At 50.1% G+C, this 23,756-nt stretch overlaps 1 protein-coding gene across 4 annotated transcripts in view; it reads right to left on the minus strand.

Annotated features, from left to right (window-relative positions):
* Positions 1-257: 257 nt before the first annotated feature.
* Positions 258-23,756, minus strand: part of SLC6A13 (solute carrier family 6 member 13) — a 36,101-nt gene continuing 12,602 nt past the window's right edge. For all 4 annotated transcript variants that reach the window (XM_056339222.1, XM_056339220.1, XM_056339223.1 and 1 more), the window contains 10 exons: positions 21,644-21,776; positions 17,594-17,728; positions 8,542-8,645; positions 5,535-5,659; positions 4,833-4,945; positions 4,549-4,686; positions 3,312-3,414; positions 2,566-2,666; positions 1,957-2,127; positions 258-764 (listed from right to left, as the gene is read on the minus strand). In XM_056339222.1, the coding sequence (XP_056195197.1) occupies positions 645-764; positions 1,957-2,127; positions 2,566-2,666; positions 3,312-3,414; positions 4,549-4,686; positions 4,833-4,945; positions 5,535-5,659; positions 8,542-8,645; positions 17,594-17,728; positions 21,644-21,776 (1,243 nt within the window). In that variant the 3' untranslated portion in view covers positions 258-644. The remainder of the gene's footprint in view (positions 765-1,956; positions 2,128-2,565; positions 2,667-3,311; positions 3,415-4,548; positions 4,687-4,832; positions 4,946-5,534; positions 5,660-8,541; positions 8,646-17,593; positions 17,729-21,643; positions 21,777-23,756) is intronic.

The following is a 23,756-nucleotide window of genomic DNA, read 5'->3' on the forward strand; positions in this document are numbered from 1 at the left end:
GCATTGCATTGCCCTCTCTACTCCACCTAAGTGCCCCAGGCCTACCACTTGATGGGGGCCTCCAAACTGGTATTCATCCCCTTTTTTCCTTCCTACCTTAACCAAGCTGCCCTTCCTCCGGCCACCCTCCCGTGCCAATGTGCCAGTGCAAGAGAGATCCAGACCTGAATGCCCACCACAGCTCCGCTACCACACATCCCACCTAACATGCTGTGAGCAAGGGGTGTTGGTGAGACAAAACTGAGACAGAGTAGGTCTAGAGGGGAAAAACAAGGATTTAATGGAATGAATGGAGAAGCTCCCAAAGTCTACACCGGAGCCACACCTCTGCGACTCTCTGCCACTCTCCACTTCAGGATCAGTCCTTCCTTTCTGCCCACAAGAAGCTTGGGGATACTCAGGAACACAGGTGCTTGATCTGCCCCTTCAGAGCCCTCTCCAGGGAGGGGGTTAAGGTGCATTGTTAACTCCATGCAGACCATCTCCACAGCAGCCTCTTCCTCAGCCCTTCAAATCTTCCAGAGAAGGGAGCTCAGCCCAGAAATCCCTCTCTCCTTGGCAAGTGAAGAAACCTTGCGTTATCCAAGGTGGTAAGGGCTGTACAAAAACCATCCTGGGGGGTGGGAGGGAGAGCCACACTGATCCTAGCAATGAGATTCTAGCTCTGTCAGCATCAGGAGGTCAGCTCTGGTGGAGGGAAGGTGCTGTCCTGTTCCAGGCCTGGAAGGCAAGTCCTCAAATGGGCAGGTGAGCTGGCGGAGCCTCTGGAAGGCAAAGGCAGGCATTGAACACAGCTGCAAAGACAAAAGGTGACCTGGGTCCTCCCCTTCCAGTCATGGGTATCATTCAGCCAGTCAGGCCAGGCTGCAGGCCTGGTCCCTAAATGCCAGGGACGTCCCAAATAAGGACAGTTGGCACATCAGAAACTGAGGGGATAAACTCATCTTTCAACCACTTGTTTCAGGACAAGCACAGAGCACATGAGAGACAGTAGGAAAGCTCTGTGCTCCATTTGCTCCAGGCCAGGGCTAGAAAGCAGTCCAAAGAAAGGCTCGTGCCCAAGTACCTCCAGGTCATCCCCTCCAGCAGCACAGGCTGCAAAGGGAGAGCCTGTACACACAGGTTTGTCTTTAACTGGGACAGCAAGGGCATAAGGGGCTACCCTCTATGTCACACAGCATGGTGCAGACCATGCTCTTGCAGCTGTGCCCACTCCTCCCTGTCTGTACTGGACACACTGGTCAGGGACCCATCGCTGTCACAACCCATTCTTGAACACTTATGGGAGTGCTCCTGGATGGTATCCTGGGAGAACAGGTAGTATCCTGGGGTTTCAGGACTGTTTGTGAAACCTCCCCCTGAAACCATGAGCCATGGCAGGGGCAGGATGCCTGTCTGGAGCAAGGTCTGTTTGCCAGCTCCCTGCCCTTCCAATGCTCATTCAGGGCAACCAGCAATGGGTCACAGCAGCTCTGAGAACTGGGCAGGTCCAGGGCACTGAGACTGTGATGGAAACTTCAAACTCCCAGTGATCCCTTCCTCTCTATCCCTATGGCCTCAGCATAGACTGGGGAACTCAGCTGCCCACAACACTCATGGGAGCTGGAGCTTTCTCAGAACAAGTCTTCAAAGCTCAGTCAAGGGCAACCTCCAAACTGGCTTGAGGCACTGGGGATCATCTTTATACTCTCCACTGAATGAACTTTTTCCCAATGGTGCTTGCAAAGAGGCAGAAGCACTAAACAAAGGGTACCAAGAGGCAACAGCCACCTTGGAGCAGCCCTCCAGCCAGGCAGAACATAAAAAAACTAAGTCTGTTATAGCAATGGACTCATTCAATCAATTTATTCTAGGCTCCCTGCTAATTAACTTGCAACTCACAAATCATCCCCCTGCAAGGCTGGATTTCAATACAGAAGCACAGCGCATGCCCTGATCCCAGAGCACCAGCCTCACCTCTCTGAGGGAGCCTTTGATGGTGGAGAGTTTGTAGACGATCCAGAGAGGAATGCATACCATGGAGGAGAGGGCCAGCAGCCAGCCCAGGGTGTCTCCCCACCATGGGTACACATACTTCTTGTTATAAGTCAGTGGTGTGTATTTGATCAGAGAAAACAGGAAGGTTGCCTGGCAAGGTGGAAGAAACCAAGAGAAAAAGATCAAGAAAATCAACAACATGAGCCAAGAGAGGTCTTCCTGGTGAGTCCACATCTGCACAGAGTCTCAAGGTAACAAAAAGCTCCCTAAGACAGCAACAGAGGGCACACCAGTCAAGCAAGCTTTGCCGGGACAGCCCCCATGTGCAGCACTGGGCATGGCAGCAAGGAACTTGCCCCACCAGCAGACACCTCCATCACTGCTGAGCCAGGCCCCTCTCCCCGTTGTTAACCCCTACGCCTGGCCCCCAGAACTGCAAACACACAGAACAACAGGGTCCCATAGTACAGGCCACACAACCCCTATACATGCACATCCCTCTGTATATATGTAGGTATCTACTATATCTCAGAGCACCCATCTCTGCCCAGCTTCCTCCCCACAGCTCCCCTTCCTGTGGGCCCTCACCATGCAAACCGCCGGGGTGATGAAAAGCCAGCAGTATTTGATGACGGGCCATGGCCGGTAGCCGATCATATCTTCAATGTTATCATAGAAACGCTCAGCACCTGCAGAAGATGGGAAGGATGCCTTGCTGCTACTAAAGAAGGAAAGCAGCAGGGTCTGCATGTCCAGGATCCTGCTTCATGACTGTTTGGATGCTCCCCAGAAGATAAGGCAGTAAATTCAGCATAGCTGACAGCCCTGTTGAGGAGTTTGCCAGGAGTGTGGCCAGCTTCAGTCTTTGTCCTGGATTAACATCCTCCTGCCCCAGAGTGGATGGGTCAGCAGGGCCAGCCTCTCAGCATCTCCCAGGCTAGGACCTGCACCCAGGCTGAGACCTGAACTCAGGTTTTACCCATCTCTAGTGAATGTCAAGACTGAGAGAGTTCTCAAAAATGTTTGAGGGTCTCAGACTCCTCTATACACACACTGGGAGATTTCCCAGCCAGCTCCAAGTCCCCAAGGAAGGAGGGCCCCAAAAGCAGGGGCACGTAGGAATGTGCTGGGGATACCTGGCCACACAAATCCTCCACGGTGTTGCTGTGAGGAAGCCCTCACCAGCTGAGTCTAGGGGCACCAAAGCAAGGGTTTAGAGGTCTGCCTTGCGCTGTGAAGCAATTGCCAAGATGAGCTACAGACCAGCATTTTGAGGATGGACCAAGCAAAAGCCTGAGAGACCAGAGCTGGGGACCCCCCTGGTTCATACTCACCATAGACCCAGGCGATGCAGAGAGTCTCGAAGATGGCCACAAAGAGCAGGCACATGCCACTGGCAGCATAGTAATCAAAGAGCTGGAAGACATACATCCCACCCTGGGAAGAGCCAAGTGGGCAGCAAGGCGAGGTGGGGAGGGAGAGAGAGGAGAGGAATCAGGCACAGGCAAAGAGCTCCAGCCAGAGTAGGAAACAAATTCAACGTCTTCCCCAGAGCTGGAAGCACCTTTCTCTCTCTGGGACAGGGCTTTAGCCAACAGCAAAGGCCACATCCCTTGTGCTCAAGGCCTGATGAAGACATGCAGATGCCCTGCTCTTAGGAGTCTCTGCAACCCTTCATTCCAGTGCAGAGCAGGGGAGGGCAAGTGACTGCCAGAGATGGTGGGGATATTTTAGAAGATAGACAAAAGCAACTCTTGTAGCTGAAGTGAGGTTGGAAACCCCCTTAATAGACAAAATGCGTGCAATTTACTTTAGCATCCTAATTTGCAAAGAGAAGTTGCTGTGCATGCAGTTTTGCAAGCACCTGTTGCTGTGGGCCCAGAGGCTGGCGGCCTGGCTGTTTCACCGCCCGGGTCTGCCAGGCTGGCTACGAAATGGGCCGCAGTTACATCCACACATAAAGCTGCAGGTACAACTTCAAAGGCAGCTTTTTCAAAATTGTGCCCAAATGGAAACAGAAGATGCAGAGCATCATGGCAGCATCAATACACACACACACAGAGTGCTAGGAGGAATTAAAGGTTTTAAACTAGAACAGTTTAACTTTCAGGCAATTAATCAGAACAAGGGAATATATAGGAAACCAGTGTAATAGATACAGGGTGCACTCAGGCCCACCAAGTTTCCTTACACGAAGTGTTCGTGTAGCTTCATCCAGGAGGAAAGAGGACAAAGGTGCTCCCCTCACCATGCAACAGGCTACAGCTGTAAAGGTTTGGTTCATGTAAAGATAAAACTATAACCAAAATATGGGCTGTCCAGAGCTCCAACTATCAGTCTCGGCAGGAGAAGTGTCAGGACTGTGACTGGCACAAGGGGCGAGGGCTGGAAGGGAAAAGGTGAATACCTGAGGGAGGGAAGAGCAGCCTCCCGCAGGCACTGTGCAGCAGGATGGGCCTCACCAGCAAGCTCTCAGCCCAGCATGGACCCCCCCACCCACCAGGCCCCCTCTGCCGGGGGGGGGAACTTAGACCCAGCAAGCACCATGCAGGTGGTCTGAGCCCAAAATACCTCTGTGAGCATCACCAACCCAACCAGATAGGAGAGGATGGAGACCAGCAGGATGAGGATCTCTCGGCGGTTCTTCTTGCGGAAGATGGTGGGGTACATGTCCACAAGAGCTGTAACAAGGCTCTCCACACAGACAAACTGCAAAAAGCAGAGATCCCACTTCTATCAGCCTGTTCTGACTGGTTCCCCAGCCCCACTGCCACCCCCTCAGCCAAGTTCATGCCTGTCCCAAAGAGACAGTGGCTTTTGTGTGGAAGGGAATTGCCCTGCACCTGCACCTTTACCTGGCTGTCCAGTCCCAGCAAAACAACCATCAGGAAGAAGAAGCATGCCCAGAGTGGGGAGAAGGGCAGCATGACCACAGCCCGAGGGTAGGCGATGAACGCCAGGCCAGGCCCTGGGGGGAGAATGGTTTTCAGAGTGGGAATCGGCATGGCAGTGGCACAACACAGCTGGTGCAGAGCTGCCTGAGGCAGCCACCCAGCCAAAGCACAGTCTTCAGCCATGCAGCCTCTCACTCCAGTTATAGCAGTGCTGTGCATGAAACCCAGGCTCCTCGAGGGGTGGAGGAGCTCAGCAGGAAGGGAGGGAAAGGCGACACAGCAAACTCCAGCTGCATCACCATTGCAAGAGCTGGGAGCCAAGGAAAGCCTCTGAGCCCAGGGGAGCACAGGACAAGCCTGGGCGTATGCCATGCAGGCACCTCACCCCCATACCAAGAGACAGTAGCTGCCTAACACTAACCCTTACCCTTAGAGGCAGCTTATATTAACCTCAAGAGACAGTCATTACATCTTCATATTTCATGAGTGTGCACTCGTTTCTGCCTGGTTTTTGGAGGCAGAGAGCAGAGCTGCCTGCCAGGATGGGAACCTGCAGCTGCAACACCCATCACCTTAAGGTGGGTGCCCAGCAGGCATGCCCCTGTTTCCGGGGTGCAAGCAGCAGCACCCCCACCGCCCCATCCCACCACAGTCCCCACTCACCCGATTCAGCCACTTCAGCGATGGGCACACCCTGCTCCCCTGCCATGAAGCCCAGGATGGAGAAGATGGCAAAGCCAGCCACAAAGCTGGTGCCGCTGTTGAGGAAGCAGAGGGCCACACAGTCCCTGGGAGGAGGGGGCACAGCATCAGCCAGGTGGGGATCCAGGTACGATGCACACCTCGTGGCAGCCCCCCGGGGCAGCACACACTCTTCTGCCTCAGCCACTGTGCCCGCAGCAGAGCCTCTCTCCCAGCATCCCCACAGCTCAGCTCAGCACCAGGAGCTGCAGGAAGATGCCCCAGGGTGGGCAACACAGCAGGAGCCTCCCCCCAGGGAAAGCCTTCTCTAAAGACAGTGTAAAGATGCATTCCTCACCTGAGCTTCTTGCTCATGAGACAGCCTTGCTACACATCTAAATGCCTGGAGTTTAAATTTTTTTCCTTTCTCTCCCCTGGTCCCTCCTGTAGCAGGCAGTACAAGATATTGTTTTTGTCTGGGAAGGGAACATGGTTTTTTTTTCCTCAATAGATTTCTCAGACCATTTAAAATCTTCTTGGTTCTCACACTACTAGTTATCTCCTGGTCCTTGCATCATGAGAAAAAAACCGAACAGAGCCATCCACTTTATTTTCACTGATCTGTTCCCTTTTGTCTCTGTTTCATCTCATTCTCACCCATCTACTCTTTAAACTAAACATTTCTTATCTATCCAATTCCTCTTCATGCTCCAGTCTCCCTAGTCCTCTTCTGACTGCAACCCTGGGGACAACAATAACATTTGCAACATCTTTCCAAGTTATTCAGAACCAAACTGAATGCACCCCTTCTGGCATTTCATGGCCTGCTCTGACTTTATTAAATTCTACTCTGCAAATCCAATGTGATTTTCTTTAGGTATCTAGCATTTGGGGGGGTTCATGCTCCTCCCTGCATGTTAACTAGATCTATTCACAGTTTGCAATCATTTCTAGAGGAAAAAGTACAGTTCACATAGAGCCCCTATGCCATACAAATTCAGAATATTCCTTCCAAAGCACAGCTCTTCATATTGTCAAGGACTGTACAGCACCTAACACCATTGCTCTGCCTTTGCGCTTGGTTTCTAAGGCAGGAGAGGCTGAAAGAGGCCAGCAGAGTGAGCCCCAGCAAATCTCCCGGCTGGTAAGGAGGGTCACGCTCCACCAAGCTCAGCTAACCCAATGAGAAGCCCATGCCAGAACCCAGTTTCTCCAGTTGCTATTAACTGCCTGCTCTCTACTCAAATTATATTCTCAGACATTTTATACTAATTACCGTTTATCTCAAATAGTTCCTCTTCCTTTCCCCTGTTTCTCCCTCTTTCCTCTGGATGTATGCATGACAGGTCAAACCCTCCTTGGAAAAGCATGGGCTGGAAGGTGCTCTCCAGTCGCCTGGCAGGTGGGAAGGAGTGTTGCAGTGGAAGGTAACACAGGGAGCGGCCAGAGCAAAGAGGTCTCTCAAGATTTGCACCCAAAAGGGGGCCAGGGAGCCCTGATGATACCCCTTACTGGCCCAGGAAACAAGAAATGGTCTATGCCATTTGGTGCCATCTTGGACTGCTGCCATATGAACATGGTCCCTCCTGCCCACATCTTTTTGTCTTCCAGGCCAGCAAAGGTTACACCTGGCCTGGGATAACTGAGTAGGGCATCATGCTGGTGTCCCTGTGCCCTGTTAAAGCCTGGTCCTGTCTTCCTGTGCAAACCAAGGCTGCAGAACACAGGACCAACTCATTAAAATGAGTCCATGCCTGGGAAGAGGCTGGTTGGAGATTTTGCTAGGGAAATTGTTCTGTTTTGGAGTCAAACCAAATAACATAAAAGGTCTGTGTGCAAACAGCCATCCCTCCCCTTTCTGTAGTATCTTCCAGCTGCAGTTATAATAGCTCTTTACAACCTTGCTGCTAAGCAGCCCCTGTCATCACCTCTATGCCACGCATCTAGACTGAAGATGCAAAGAGGTAATGCCCAAGGACATGCAGCAGGCCAGAGACAGATCCGTTATCTCTTCTTTTCCTGCAGCTTTTTTTCCTCAAAACTGTATATGGAAGAAGGGACACGAAAAGGAAGAGGAATCCAATCCCAGCCCAGCTGATGTTGGAGAGGTATCCCTACAGCAGGGGTGAATTTTTCCTAAGGTGAAGAGAAAGATGCCAAGCAAGAACCATGTAGCCAGTGGTCTGTCTGGCCCTTCCATGGCAACAACCACAACTTTCAGTTTAAAAGAATGGGGGAGGACCCAGTGCCAGGAGTAACACAGTCAGCAGAGGAAGAGTGGGAAGGAAGGTGGATAGTTTTATCTAGAAGTGGCCTCTTCCACTCATGCTAGCCTTTTTACCCCTGGGGATACAGCTCCAGATGCTGGATACATCTACAGCAAAATGAGTTTATTTTCACCTGACCATTTCAACTTGACAGCCTGATTCTGTTCAGTAACCTGGCCTATCTCTGTTCAAGGGCAGTGCAGCATGAGGAGAGTGCGCAAGAAACAGAAGTCATACCTGCAGGCTATGCAGGTAGACCACAGATAGCATATAGGAACCCAGAGCACTGACAACTGTGCAAGACACTAGGTCCAATTGGACCAAGGAAGGATAAATCACCACGTGAAAAGACTTCAGTCTAGAGCCATTACATCTCACAGCTCTGCTCCTGCTGTGGCTACTTATGCACCCATGTAATAGGGGAGGTTGTGGTGTGGGCTGGGGTCACAAAGCTGGCAAAGAGGATCTGACTTTGCTGGGCCTCATCTGGTGTGGAAGAGGGGATTTGTCAGCCATGGCACGGGCAGAAAGTTCCCTTGGGTAGGCAGCACAGAGAGCTGGATCTAGGGAGAAAACACCTGGAAAGAGTTTTCTTATGCCTTAAGCAGAAACAGAAAACATGACACTTCAAAAGGCCAGTAGCCTCCAGCAGTTCACCAGCTTATGTACACTGATGTTCAGGGAAGGAAAGGCTCTAGGCAGCAGAGCCATGCTCCAGTTACCTGTAGCAGTTGTTATGGTATTTGTTATAGCTGCCCAGAGCTGTCAGGCATCCCAGACAAATGGCATACGAAAAGAAGATTTGAGTGCCTGCATCCATCCAGACCTGCAAGGAGATGCAAACATAGGTGAGAAGATAAGGCCAGCACAGAGCGCAGACACTGCATGGATGCGAAGCCCCAGGGGCTGCCATAACCAACAGAAACATCAGTGACCGGGATGCTGGCAGTACCCAGCATTTAGACAAGCCTTTTCTAGGGGCAGGTTATACAGAGGCAGGAGTTATAGTGCTCAGTGAGACACCCAGCGGGATGTTAAAAGTGCCGAAGGGAAGGGGTGCACCATGACTGTTGCAAATCCACAACACATGTAGCTCTTCATCATCATCCCTTTCTTGCTTGGACAAATCTACAGAACTCCGTGACCTTCCAGAGCCTCTTAGCAGTGAGAGGCCCGATGAGCACTTTCCACAAGAGCTGAAGGAGCCCTCTGCTAGCTGAGGAGGTGGACTTGATTTGGGCAAGCCTGGACTCCCACTGGGTGGCATGGGTACATACAGCTTCTGGTGGTGGCCCTTCTCTCCAAGACCTAATTTAAAAGCTCCAAAACTTAAAAGAAAATTAACTGGGGAGGAATACTAGAAATAAATAGAGTTGTTTGCAAAAGACAGCTCTTAAAAGAAAATGCAAGAACGCTGTTAGTCCCATGAGGCAACTTTGAACTCCGCCTCGCTCTCACTGTCAGTAACATGTCCCAGTGCTCCAAGGCTGACATTTGTCAATGCCAAATTTGATCTGAAAGCCTAGCTGTGTGCTGTCACCAATGCAACCACTGCCTTCTACAGAGAACAGCAAAAGCAGGAACCAACGGTGAGAAATGAAGCAATGACAAAGATTGTTAATTAAACCCTCTTTTTTCTAAGATCTTTCTTCCTAAGGGGTTTATAAAATAGAGATAAGACAATTATTCAAGTGAAGGGTAGACACATTCTAGAGACAAAAGAGAAGCTAGTCATGAAAAAAAAGCAGAAGTAGTATGGGGACAACTTTAATGAGTGAAGTCTCCATTTGGCTATATCCTCCTTCCCCAGAGTGGCAGTGCTGGTGAGCCTTGGACAAACACCAGCCTTGCCCTGGATCCCCTCTGAGAAGAACAGAAGTCAATGGAAAGCACCACAGCAGTTTTGATGGCTCCAAATCACACCCGTACATGTCAGCCGAGACCTCATGTCCTGGGGCAATGGTCAGCCAGGCAGAACTCGCCTGACAGCCCCTGTTGCTCAGGCCACCCTCACCAATGCATGATTCTGCCTTTTCTCTTCCATACTGGCCAAAGAGTAACCATGGGGAGAGAGGTTTTGTTTCATATTTACCTCTTCTCCCTCCTAGTCTGATAGGCCTTACAAAGGGAGGTTACGATCCCATCAGCTGTGATTTTCTGGAGGAAATTCCACTTTTAGCTCAAGGGACAGCTGCACAGAACAAATCTTCACCCTGCCCACTGCTGCAGGACCAGCAGCACAGTCTACAGGGAGAGAAAGAAAAGTGCTGCTAGGGCTAGATTTGGGAAAATTGCTCTCCCTGACTGTTCTGCAAGCAACTTAGCTAATATCCTTAGCTGCAAGCAACTTAGCTAATAACAGCCCCACTATCTTCTCTTCAGTCCATGGAAACCCTGCTCACAATTTCATAGGGAGTGAGATCAAACCTCTGATTTGTAGAGAAATATCCCAGGGGCAGGAAAAGAACTGGTGCTTTACCAGCCATGGTAGAAGCCAAATAATCGAGACACCAAGCTTCATTAGCTCTGTGCCTTATGAAGTGGCTCATTTCTAAAACCCAGTGATACCCTCGACTGTGCAGCGGAGACCAGCATGGGGTCTGCGGGCTCCCCATTCCGCTGCTTGCTCTGCCCAACACAGAGGTGCGCACTGGGCTGTGTGGGAGACCAACCCCAAAGGGATGTTTTTAGGGAATATAGGACCTGCCTGAGCATATGCTTCCCTTTGAAGCAAGGCAGCCCCTGGCTGAAACTGTAAATAAAGCTAAGCTTGGCTCGCAGAGCTTATGATCCTGCTTAGTCAGCATGACTGTGAGCAACAGCTCAGGCTGCGTGCACTTTATTTCCCATTTTAAAAGGTTACTGCAGCTCATGGGCCAAAGACCAAGCCACCTTTACGTTCTTCCTGGCCCCCTGGCAGTTCCCAAGTTGCCTGGTGGTCAATGGACTGCAACAAGACTGATGCCAGGGTGCTCCTGACCCACTAGTGAGGGAGCCAAGCAGTAGCAGCAGGTCCCAGGACCACAGGATCACTGGGGTCAGAAGGGGCCTCAGCCCATCTGTGCTCCATCCTCCTCCTCAAGCCCCTCACAAGAAGCACTGCTGCCCACCCAGCACCATGGGTTCATGGGGGCTACATAGACCACTCCAGAAAACAGCAACACAAATCTTCCCCCCTCCACCTGCTGACTGTGCTCATTTCTCTCCCTGCAGTGACTCAGAGTAATGTTTTTTTTCAACCCTTCCAAAACCCTTCTTTCCCTCCTGTGCTGCTGATCCACAGCCTTTCATTATTTTAATATTTCCATTCTGACTAAAGAGGCTCGCTGGGGTCAGGCAGGGCTCTCTTTCCCCCAAAGATAAAAGCATGCTGCTGTTCTCTGGCCACTGCTCCCAAAGAGGCTGGTAAAGTTTATCCTGTTCAGAATTCGCTGGCACATTGGCAGCATGGGCATTTTGATTTGATTGTTGTCTGCTGTTTTCCAAGCCACCCAGTTTATTTAATTCATAATTCAATTTCCTTCAACATGTTTTTTACTGCAGTTTGTAATAACCTCCTACTCTCTCTTTTTAGCCAAAGCCTTCACACCTGAGCTGCAATTATCCAAGATGGTTAGGGGCTGTAAGAGGACATGTTCTTTGCTCCTTAATTTTCTCAGCAATATTTGCTTTATTACATGTACTGGAATTTAATAGCCCCCTGTACTGAAACAGATCCTTCCTTAGGAAGATCTCAAAGCATTAGAAATAATAGTAAAGACCATTTTTGAGCAAAAAGTTATTGAACTCCAGTGTATGTCATACATCAAATACAGGTGCCATGCTGAGAAGTGCCGAATTGTCCCCACCAGAAAGCAGAGATGATGCAGCACGGCGTGGATACATGCTGCGTGGAGAGTCATGCTTGGTGTAATGCTGAGCAGAGAGCAAAAACCACCCCAAGTCTTGAGCTGTGATTCAGCCAGCATTTTTTTCACTCTTGGCATCACAACTCACGAGTTGGCCTGTGGCACTAGTGCTACCCACCAGCCACCCACTGCACCATACAAACCCATTGCTTCAGCCCAGCCTTAAAAAAGGAGATCCTGATTCCTAAGGTTTCACCTCAAGACACCCAGGGCACAGTTTCCAGATTATTGTCTTTCCTGCTTCATTCAGGACCGGCCCACAGGCCCTAGCCCAAAGACCCAGTCCATGTCCCACAGTACTGCAGCGGCACAAGGCTGGGCAGCCCTGAGGCCCTGCTGCAAAAAGCGCACTGCCATGCTGCACAGCCCCAGCCAACGCTTTCCCTCATCCTCTTTTACCTCAGGAGGGGTACGAGTCAGTGCATTGCCATTTCTGTAAAGTATTCACGGTCCTTCTGGCCACCCTATGCCCAGCCAAGCCTCATGTTCCCAGCCCTAAGCCCCAGCTGCTCTGAAAATACACCCTTGGGCTCCTTGCAAGTGTGGGACGGCAGTGTCGCTCACCAGCTGATCTCCCTATGCTGGCATTCCGTGCCCCCGCAATGGCCCGCCAGAGAGCACCAACCTCCTGTAACTCACACACCTTGGGGCACCTGCCAACCCACAGAGACATTTTACACCCAGGAGGGCTCCCCTGCTGCTGGGGTTTCTTTAATCACATCAAGAACCATAGAATCATTTAGGTTGGAAGAAAACTTTAAGATCAAGTCCAACCATTATCCTGGGCCTGCCAAGTCCATCACTAAACCGTGTCCCTAAGCACCACAAGTACATGCTTTTTAAATACCTTCAGGCATGGTGATTCCACCACCTCCCTGGGCAGCCCTTTCAGTGAAGAAATTTTTCCTAATATCCAATTTAAACGTCCCCTGGTGCAACTTGAGCCATTTTCCTCTTGTCCTGTCGCTTGTTACCTGGGAGAAGAGACCAACACCCGCCTGCCTACAGCCCCCTGTCAGGCAGCTGTAGAGAGCAATAAGGTCCCCGCTGAGTGTCCTCCTCTCCAGGCTAAACCACCACATTTCCCTCGGCTGCTCCTCCTAACACTTGTGGCTCCAGACCCTTCACCAGCTTTGTTGCCCTTCTCTGGACACACTCCAGCACCTCAGCATCCCTCTTGAAGAAAACAAACAGCTTTCTGGTTCATCCCGAAGAACACAGCTGCCTGACCCAGCGTGATGCAGAGGGGCAAGGGATGCTCCGAGGGATGCTCCTTGCTACCTGGGAAGCTGGACTTTACAGTCCTCCCTGCCCTGATGCTTGCAGACAGAAAGAGAGCTTTATTCCTTCCTGCTATGTCAGCACCGAGGTCAGACTCAGCAGGACCGCATGGCTGCAGCCAGCCAGCCACCCAGGTCCCATGCTGGCAGGGCTGGTGAGAAGCGTGGGAGGAGGAGGAGGAAGCCCCAAGGTAAATACAGCTGTGGTTCACCCCATGCAGATGCATTGTTCCAGCAAGGCAGAGGAGAAGATGCCAGCCCCAAGCCCCTTCAGCCTGCTGTGGGAGCTGCAAGCTGTCCCTCTCTGCTGCCCGGTATCTGCCCTCCACTCCCCAGGCAGGCCAGGCAGCGGTGCCTGGGCTCGCAGACCTTCTGCCGGGGCTGGGGGGCATGGGGCCAGGCTGCAATGCTGCATGGCAGGAGCCAGCTCAGCATGCCAGCAGCAGCCCCGCCAGCGCACGCATCCACGCACAAGCACAGTGGGTCACCCTCCAGCACAAAAACAAACATGCTGGCCTTCAGAAAGGGGAAGCAGGGGGCCGGCAACAGCACAAACCGAGCACACAGGGTCAAGTTAAAGGCTTGCTGGGAAAAAAATAAATAAGGGGAACAAATAATATTTAGCAGGCCTACAGTCACCCTCTCCTCTTGCTGGGAAGCAGCAGCTCTCACGGGCCGTGGAGCAGCAGCAGGGGGGACCTGAATTTGGAGAGGATCTGGGGGCTTTGACCCCTTCCCCAGCATGGCTACAGGGGTCCATGGTTAACCCAGCAGGTCACAGTCCTGCAAGATGCAGGCACCTCCCGTGCTCCCTGTGGTGGCCAGAGGGCTTATCCTCAGCGCAGCCTCAACAGCAAGAACTACTCCGGTGCAAACCATGAGCCAGACCCTGGCAGCCCCCCGTCCTAGCCACAGGACACAGCAGACAGCCCCACACAGAGCTTCACCTCTTGCCTCCTCTTCCTGCCACATCCACTGGGAAGCAGGAGCCTGTGGGGACTCTGAAGGGGCAAATGCTGCTCCAAAAAGCAACCAGCAGGGAAATGGGTGAAAGAAAATGAGAGGGATATAGCGAAGGTTATTTGAAAAGTAGTGCAGATGAGAGGGAGAGACAACAAGAAGCAGAGGCTGGATGGAGGTAATCTCTGAATTTAGCTGTGCAAAGCAAGTCAGGCTATCCCAGCATGGTGTTGTACAGGTGCAGCAGTGGGGACTGTTTACAGGGTATCTGCAGAGCTGTGGGTTCTCTGCTGGTCCTCAGCACCACCAGTGCTCCCCTGCCCCTAGGACCAGGGGCACAGCCCCCGCCAGGGCCTTCAGCATGTCTAGGCTGGATGGAAAGTGGCTCATCACACAAAGATCTTCCTTCATACAAAGACTGGATAAAGTGCAAGGACATACAGCAAGGTGGTGGGTTTTGGGGAAATTTCAAGAGGAAAACAAGAGTGGGAGGTTTTGAGAAACATTTGCTGCTTTTTCCAGAGAAGGATATGCTCAGGGGCTGCTGAATTCAACTCCTTCTCCATCTTCACTCATTAAATCTAATGAAATTTTAGCTAAAACTGCTTGAGACTTGATACCAGAGTGAAGGGAGACCACTCTTCCCTTTAAAGCAAACACAAACACACAGCTAGCACTTTCTGCATCAAGCCCACCAGTCCTCTCCTTAAATCAATCTGTATATTAAAACAGTGCCTGGTCGTGGTATGAAAGCATCAAGCAATGGACAGCCTGCCAGTGCCTGAGAAAAGTTCTAATGGCAAGTTTCCCACACTTAAAACCTTATTTCTACTCTGAATTCCTCTCATTTCAACTTCCTGCTAGTGGATCACACTGTGCATCCCTCTCCTTAATCACATCCACAAATCTCCAGCGTTATCTACTGAAATAAACAATTGAAAAAATTGTCGCAAAGATAATTGCAAAGCATGGAGTGATCAAAAGTGGAAAATGGTCAACAACCCTGAAGACCCCCTTTTGGTCAAAACACAAGTCTCGCTATGGAGTAAAGTGGAAACCTCCTGAAGCACAGAAAATGCAATCAAGGAGGGGAGGGAAATTTAGGTCTAGTAATGGCTGGCACGCTAACAACGTAATACTGAATATTATGCAAATAAAAAACAAACTATGGGGTTCCTATTTTGGGTGTTTTAGTTTGAGGGCATACAGTTCAAAATAGATTCTCTGGCAGTTTTGCTGTTAACTGCTTGTATTTGAGCAGAAGTGGGCTTCACTATTCAAAACCTTTGGCAGTTTCTCTGTATAGTCTGATCTACCTATCAAATGCATTTTATTTATCATTCTAATTACAAGCATTTCATAGATGTAGAAAATGAAGATGCAGGAAGATCGTAGACTCCATGAGCATTGTAGACTTCATGGCCAGAGGAGACCGCCATCAATCAGCTAGCCTGAGCTTTCATAGGCAGGATTTCCCAGTTCTGTCCAAGGTCATTTGGCAGGTAAAGAGCAATGATTTCCACACACCAATCTGATATTCTGACACTTAATCACATCTCAGCTGCTGCTGTTCCCCTGGTAGAATCTGCCAGATAATTCATCTCCTTTTTTCACCTAGTTTTTCATGCGCTTTAAGGGAGTTTTGATTTTATCCCCTTGTATATTGTTTGCCCTTTGTTTAAACCTCCCCTTGAGATGCCTTACCATAAGGCTTAGACTGGAGAAGGTATTTTGAAATATTTTTATTTCCAGAATCCCTTTACAGGCACTAAAGAATCTTCCATTTTTCCACGCAGTGCAGGATTGCAGGTAAACAATTACAGCTCATGACCCTCTGAGCACAAATCAATTATAATCAACTTGGCCCGATGCGCTGGCAGGACCCGTGCCGTCCCTGCACAGAGAGAGGTGGGCACAACCACGGTGTGTGGGGCTTGGGGCACTAACCCTTCCCTTCCCTCTCTGATGGGAAAATGCAAAAGAAACCTCAAGCTCTGCTACAGGGTTCAATAGGATGGTTAAAGCACTCTGGAGGAAGGCAACCACTGCTACCAGCTCCTGCTTTTTTTCCTGTGGAAGGGAAGCATTCATTGGGGAGTGATGGTGTTCGGAGCAAGTTTTCCTTCCCCAGCCACCCTCTTGCTCTGAAGGGTTACTCTGCCTTTGCACCAGTGCATTAGCATTTTCCAGGCTGGAAAGAAGCTGTGCTTCTAAAGCTTGGGCAGTAATTGGAAAAGTTTGCCAGGATGGACCTAATGAGGACACAGCTAGTACAAGTAAAACCCTGCCACGCCTGAAGTGGTTTAATTCAGTCCCGTGGGCAACACAGCCACAGTAACAACAGGACTTTTCATTAGTGAATGAGCACCATTTAAAAATGTTATTACGTTTCAGAAGTCTCTGGCACCTCATCAGCACAAATGGAGCCCCAAACACAGACCTGTCCTCATCCCCTTCCAAGCCCTGCTGCACCTTCACACCGAGGTACCAGCTGTACCCACCTCCTAGAGAGAGCAAGAGAGCAGCCAGCACTGTGAAACAACGCTGTTCACCCACTGCTCAGGCGCAGCCTTGACCAGAGAGCAACTTCCAGAAAGCTGAGCAGGAACTCTGAGTCCTTCCCATGATAAAAACCAGACCGCCTGGAGCTGGAAACCGGACACTCGTGTTTAGCTCCCCAGATCGGAAGCCGTAAGTCAAACTGATTGCACAGAGCCACGCAGCACCAGTGGCACAGGCAGGACCCAGGAGAGTCCCACAGTCCCTGACACACTGCTACCCCCACCCACAGCAAACAGGGATCCTCTGTCCTCCATCAGGAAGGGCAGGATCAGCCATAACCATTCCTCCTCCCACACTTATGCCCCCCATCACAAAATTAATAACCAAGGCAGCACTGGGACCAGAACAGAAAGGGTTAATGGGGTTATGAAGGGTTTTGCTGGCCTATTTTCCAGGCAGGCACCCTTTAATCTCCTTTGGAAACACCTTCACACAAAGGCTGGTACAGCAGCTCAGCTGGAGCCAGGATTTAACATGGAAAAACTTGTCCCAAAGAGATTAAAAGCAGCAGTTGGGCACTGACCCTCCTGTCAGACAGGCAGGAATTTTTCACCAGGGACAGGGAGGCGAGGAGGGTGGCCAGGTCCCAGGGACTGCTGCTGCAGCATGCCATGGCTCCCTCCATCCATGCACCTGGCATGCTTCCCAGGGAAGCCAGAGCACGAATGCCAGGTGCGGGGCTTGTCCCCATGAGCTGGTGGCATGGTGAGAGTGGCACCCCATGCACTGGCTGCCTCCACAGCAGTCTCCTCAAGAAAGGTGGGGGGCAGCTGGTGCCACTCATGATGAAGGGTTAAATTCCACTGCCCATATGCCTGGGCAACTCAGATTCAAGTCAGACTAGAAAACACAGTAACAGCACAAGTGAAAACTGAGGGTGAGAGAGCGCTTGGGGACTGTCAGAGTACACACCAATATCACAGCCCTGCCTTATACCCACAGAGGGGAAAAACAGGAGAAAGAAGAAATTGGAAGACAAACAGTGAGAAAAGGAAAAGGAGAGGGGACAGCCACAGGCATCCATGCGAGCACAGCTCAGCCGTTCAGTCGCCCCTCCACCTTACCTGGGGGTCCCCAAGGCGACTGAGGTCTGGATAAAGGTAAAAGAGGATTCCCTGGGATGCCCCAGGCAGGGAGACTCCCCTGATCAGCAGAACAACCAGCATGAGGTATGGGAACGTGGCTGTGAAATACACCACCTGTGAGGAGGACGAAGGGACAAGTGTAAGTGAGCAGCAGGGGCCAGAGCACACAGTGCCGGCACCAAACCCCAAGCCTGGGGAGATGGGCAGCAGCAGGAGACCGGTCAGGCTGCCTTGGTGAGCACCTTGATGTCACTTGCAGTAGAAAGAAATGCATTTTAAAATGCACCCAGGAAACTTGTCATCTGCCATGGCATGTCTGCAGCCAGAGAAAACCTTTCTAGCCCTAGGAGCAATCCAGACCCTGAGCCAGGCTGTCACCAGGAGTCAAAGCAGCTCTGCTGAAGCCAGTGGTGTAATATCTATGTGCATCAGAGAAGGAGCTCCCCCCGGTATCCATCTGTACATCCCTACCCCAAATAGAGTCTGAGTCAGACACGGAAAGTCTCTTCTCCGCAGCATTTAGTGGCAAGGGCGAAGGGATGTGCAGATAAGAGATACACCCTGAAACGTGATTGCTACTGAAGAACCAGCAAGGACAACACTGGGGGTCCACCACTCAGGGCTGGCACTGGCAACTGACCTGTGCCCACCGCTCCCCACAGCAGTGACTCACAGGCGCTGCCTCTGACTGACGCCTGTTCAAATACCCAACACGGGCACTGCATGCAGAGCAGGGCAGCACATCTCAGACTTGCCATCAAGGATGCAGACTTAAACAGGACCTTTAAATCTACCCTCTTGCTTTTTATGCCCCTAGCCCCGTAAGCAATGCAGCTGTACTCGGGTAGGGTTAAAATCCCTTCCTTCTAGCAAAGGAGCCGTGTTCCTTGGTGGAATGCTGCAGGCCAGTGTCAGCTAATACTTTCAGGGACTCCAACCTCTGGTAAATATAACACTCAATTTGGGGATTACCAGGGTACTTTCAGGACCATTCAGGCTAGTTGTTGTAGCATGCCTGTGTTTCCCACACAAACAAACTGTTATCAAGAGCTGGTGCAGCCTCCTCAGCAATTCAAGTAGTATCATTAATCCCTTTGCATTGATCCTGCACCTTCAAGACTTATTGACCACCTTGAAAAATAGTTGTTTGGTCTGTCGTATCATGCTAGGCCAAAAGAGAAATGTTGCTCCTTCAGCTTTTTCCCGTGTGGATGTGCTGAGTGATGACTCGCATCAGCACACTTCACCTGAATGCTACCCTGCAGCCCTTCCCTCAGCTTTGGCTGTTATGCACCAGAGCTAACGCTCATCTCTGGAGGAACTGCAAAACTTAATGATGTGAAATGATCTATTTCTCACACCTCCCCATCCATCCAGAATGAGCTGTTTCAAAATCCACCTAAAGCCCACCACCCCTGAGCAGGGGTCGCAAGCTTTGCCACAGCTATAGCAGCTTCTGCATTAGTGGAGGTCCTACTAAGAATGAGCATATGATTTCCCTGGACAGTATGACCACTTTTGCTCTGCCCATGGGTAATCCTTATGATTTGAGCAGTGATTCAAAAAGAGATTTTTTTTCTGGATCCACTCCTATGTACTCTGTCTGAATAAAGCAATGTCCAAAGCACCTGATGCTGCAATGCAAGCCCCTCTCTAAGTCAAGATACACACACTCCAGTGATTCAGTTTTGTGATGTGGAAAGGCAGAAGGATTTGAGAGTTATCCCATCCTTGAAAAATGAAACTATTAGACAAATATCTCTGCAGCTCCAGGTTTTCTATGCATTTCATGTGTTGTGCTCTGTATATTACGCAGTCTTGCATAACACCACAGAGGTCAGTGAAAAATACCTCCTTGCTGGGTTTTATGATTGCCTGAGATGTCTCTGTGAGCAGATCCATCCCTGTACCTCTGAATCTGCATCCCGAATATTGAAGAAACCCAGGGACAGTGTTCTTCAGCACAGACAACCACCATTATTTCTTTCATTCTCAAATTTACAAGAAGTCCGATGTAGAGCTTTTTCAGTGACAGTTAATCAAATATGCAGATCCCACGAGTTTAACAATCACCCGTGTATAATCACCAAATCTTTCCTTCAGGAAAAGTCCTGGTGCATGTTCTTCCAGGATGTCAGGTTGCACATTCTTGGCTGGATCTCTAAATAACATCAGTTTTAGGAGCTCAGAATAAAAACTGCCAGTTGTCTGGCATATGATTTGGATTTAAATTTTGGGAACATCCTACGTGCTTTACAGTCTGCATGAACTAGCATGTGAAGCTTTTCACTCAGCGGTCAGTCACATCTGCACTGGGACCAGAGGTTTGAATTTGGAGACTGTTTTTCTGGATTAAGGGTGTCAAACTTCTATTTAACAACAGGAACATCTGGATCCAATGAGATATTACTCAGTGCTTGGCTCAGACCCAATCTTTTTATTTCTTGGGCATTGTTAACACTAACTACATCACTAGGAACCTTGCCGGGATCAGTGTGATCATTCAGTCACATGCTGGTCAACAACATCCAGGGTTTTATTTGAATCTGATCCACATGCCTTGGTAAAGTGGTTCCATCTGTGACAACCTCCTGCATCTGTAAGTGCTCCTCTGGGATGGACAGTCCCTGCATCGGAGGGTGCGAACCTCGGCTGCTGTTCAGAGTAGGGTCATTTCAGCTCATGGCATTTGCCCTTCCACAGGCAAATCCCCAGAACCAAGGTATATCTCTTCTCCAGCAGGGTTGTATTCCTACAGTCATCATTTTAGTTGAATTATTAAGTACACAGAGGGTTGATAAACCTATTGACACTGTTGCTTTACTGAAAGAAGGTTTCTGTTCTCAGGAACTTAAGATCTCACCATCACTAGTCCTTTTTGCTAAAAAGCACTTGCATTTAACCTAGAACTTGTATCTAAAATAAGATGGAATTTGTTCTCAGCACTTCCCACACTATGTTTGCTGTATCTTAGTATCATATTTGCTGTTATTAGACTGCCTCTGCTTTCTTTTACCAGGCCACCACAGCAAGCAATTGCTCTTTTCTTCTAATTTTACTCCATAGAAACCAGAAAATATCATCTCTGCAAGCTGCTTGATTTCCCTGTCATGTTTCATAATCCCAGACCTTTCTGGAAGCAGGGGAAACTGCTAACATCCATGCCATCAACTTGATGGAAATGGATGCAGCTACAATTTACACCCCATCACACACGATGTCTTGTTCAAAGCATGCAGAGAAGACACCATTTAGATAACATACTAAACCTTGTCATTTCCATCTGTTCTTGCTGGCTCCAGACAAAGCTGGCTGGGAATGGGTCAGGAGGCAGTAGCAGAAACTAAGAAATGGGGTCAATGCAAACCACAGTGGCACACTCTGCAACAGAGGGAGCATGGGATGGAGGCTGAACAGTTCACACCAACCCTTCCCAGAAGCATTCAAATAAATATCTCTGTGATGACTATCGGGGGAGGGCGGGGGGAGAAAGGAGACCTTTACTGCTGGGGAATATGAGCAATTGTAGGAACTGCTGGGATGAATAAGAAGAAAATAAAAAGGAACCCACCCCCCCCATGGTGATGAGGCAGAGAAGGCTTTGAGGCTATCAGAGTTACCTTCGCTACTATCTAATGAAATTGAAGATTTCCCAGCTGCACTTGCCAGCAAAGACAAAATCATGCTGCTTGCTCACACTGTGGTGGGAGGCAAGGGAACATGGAACCACCCCATAAATAGGAAGACTGCAGGGTCTCCTGGGCATGGGGATGCAGAGGGACCAGATGTGGATATACATCTTGGAAGTTAATGCTCGGAGATGTCTCAGTGCTCCCATCCTTTCCTACCCAAAACACAGAGCCTAGCTCACACTCCTGCTGCAAGTTGAGCCCCAGAGGCTCCTGCCAGCTTATTCAGAGGGTGGCTCCCAGGCAATCCCTAGGACCTCTCTGAAAGTACAAAAAGTGAATAGATCAAGTGCTCCAGCTGTGATCAAGGGAAGAGGCTTGATCTAAACCGAAGACTCACCTTGCCCGTGGACTTGACCCCTTTCCAAATGCAGAAGTAACAGATGATCCATGCCAGCAAGAGACACAGAGCCAGCTCCCAGCGCAGGCTGCCCAGGTGCTGGATGCCGTCGGAAATCTTTAGCACTCTCCTTCTGCATTGGGGGGGAGCAAAGGAACATCCAAGTGTCACTGATGTTGGCCACTAACATTCCCAACACCACAGTGCTTCTCACCATACTGACGGCTCTGGGGAGAACAGCTGTCTTACTAACAAGGCCCATGTCTGAGCTGCAAGCCTCAAAGCAATCAAGCAGTGCTCCCCTCTTAAGAGCACTACCAGCCTGGCAGATCACACATGGACACTTGCTTCTCTGCTCACTCCAGTGCTGGCCTGTTGGGCCAAGACATTTCTTCCACTGTCCTCCCACCCTTCACCTACCCTGTCCTCCAGGGCAAGAGCTCTCTCCCTGCAAAAACATGCAGCACTTTGCACACGCAAGCTCTGCCCTGGCCTTTTTCATGCACATTACAAAGTTCACCTACATTTCTGACATGCTTCACAGCTCAAAGTGAATGATACATTGCACTTACCGTGCAGAATCCATCAGGACCACCCAGGAAGCAATGCTGTCCAACCCCTTCTCCATAGCACACTTCTGTCTTTAGCTACGTAATTCACCTTAGAAGCCAGAGTAGCATAGCATCCCATACCATGACTAAGACCCAACCAAGACCAAAATAATCCCCATTGCACAGTCAGAAGAGGCCACCCTGGGCATCCTCTTTAAGCCAGTATAGAGGTAGGATCCTGGGCTAGATGGACCTCGATTCAGCTAAAGTCTTATTATCTCACCCTGGTCATATAGCAGCTTTCCATGCTACGTGTATGTCAAGTCTTCTTCATCACTTACAAAAGTAGGGACTCACCCTCCTCCATGTCCTACACTGCACAGATGGATCTGTGTGTGAAACACCATGGTGAAGTGCCAAAACCCCAAGCCTGAGACAGGCAGAGGGAGACATGCACCACCCTGGGGCCCAGCAGCAGTGCCTGCCCTGCTGTGAAAGACAGCAATTACCACAAAATAAAACTCACACTCCCGGAGAACTGCAGCCTAAGACACACTGCTTCCCTTCCTGCCCCACAGCCTTGGGGCAGAATGAGAGGATGAGAGCGGGGTCAGAAAAATCACACTGTTCCACCAGATGCATTTCATCATGCTGCTTTTTACCCGCTTCTAAGAACATGGACTCTGTAACTGGTGGGGAAAGGGTGCCAGCGGACTGTAACTAACTGGGCACTGTACTGCAGCCAGTAGAGGCCCCAGAAGCATGCCAGCAGCCCACTGGAAAGTCAGTGCTTCTTGAGGAAATGGTGGCCTCCTACCTCCCTGCCCAGGGAGGGCAGGAACAGGTGCTGCATCACCAGCAACGGACAGTGGAAATTTCCATTTCCATGTGCTTATCCCCCAGTAACACAGCAATGGTCACAGCAGTGAACACCATCTTTTCCAGCAGCCAGTCTCAGAAAGAGCAGTCTAAGGCCACCATCTAATCACATGTGAGCAGCAGACAGAGGGAGAGTGGAGGCTCAGGGAGAACGCAGGAGACAAAGAAAATTGTTGAACTTTGAAGTTCAAAGCCAGCATCCCTGTGCTGAGCCGGGGATGCTCTGGAGGTACTGTGTGCTCCGTGCGCTGACAGCCCCCGCAGCGCTGCTGAGGGCAGAGCCATCCGTCCATCTAAATTCACAGTGGCAGAGAGGGGTTACTTGCACAGTCTATTAGCCAGGGCTCAGTGCTTAACTGGTCCCGTTCTCCCAGGAGATGCTGAGGATCATCAGAGATCCCAAGACAACAGGGCTATGCCTTCCTGCCAGAAATAAAACTACTCTGCTCCTCAGGATAACTAATACAAGGGAATAAAACAATGAAAATGAGGGAGAAAATTTCAGTGTGAAGTAAACTGACCCTAGCACTTCATTTTTATTTTGGTGAGCTTCTCTCCTCAGGATAGCTTGCATATTAGTCACTCTAAACTGAAATCATCACCTCTTTTTCTATTTTTAAGATGATGACTAGCCCACATACAGAAGTCACCACCCACCACACCAGATCCTCCTCGGAACGTGC

This window comes from Falco biarmicus, chromosome 5 (assembly GCF_023638135.1).
Source record: "Falco biarmicus isolate bFalBia1 chromosome 5, bFalBia1.pri, whole genome shotgun sequence".
Taxonomy (NCBI): domain Eukaryota; kingdom Metazoa; phylum Chordata; class Aves; order Falconiformes; family Falconidae; genus Falco; species Falco biarmicus.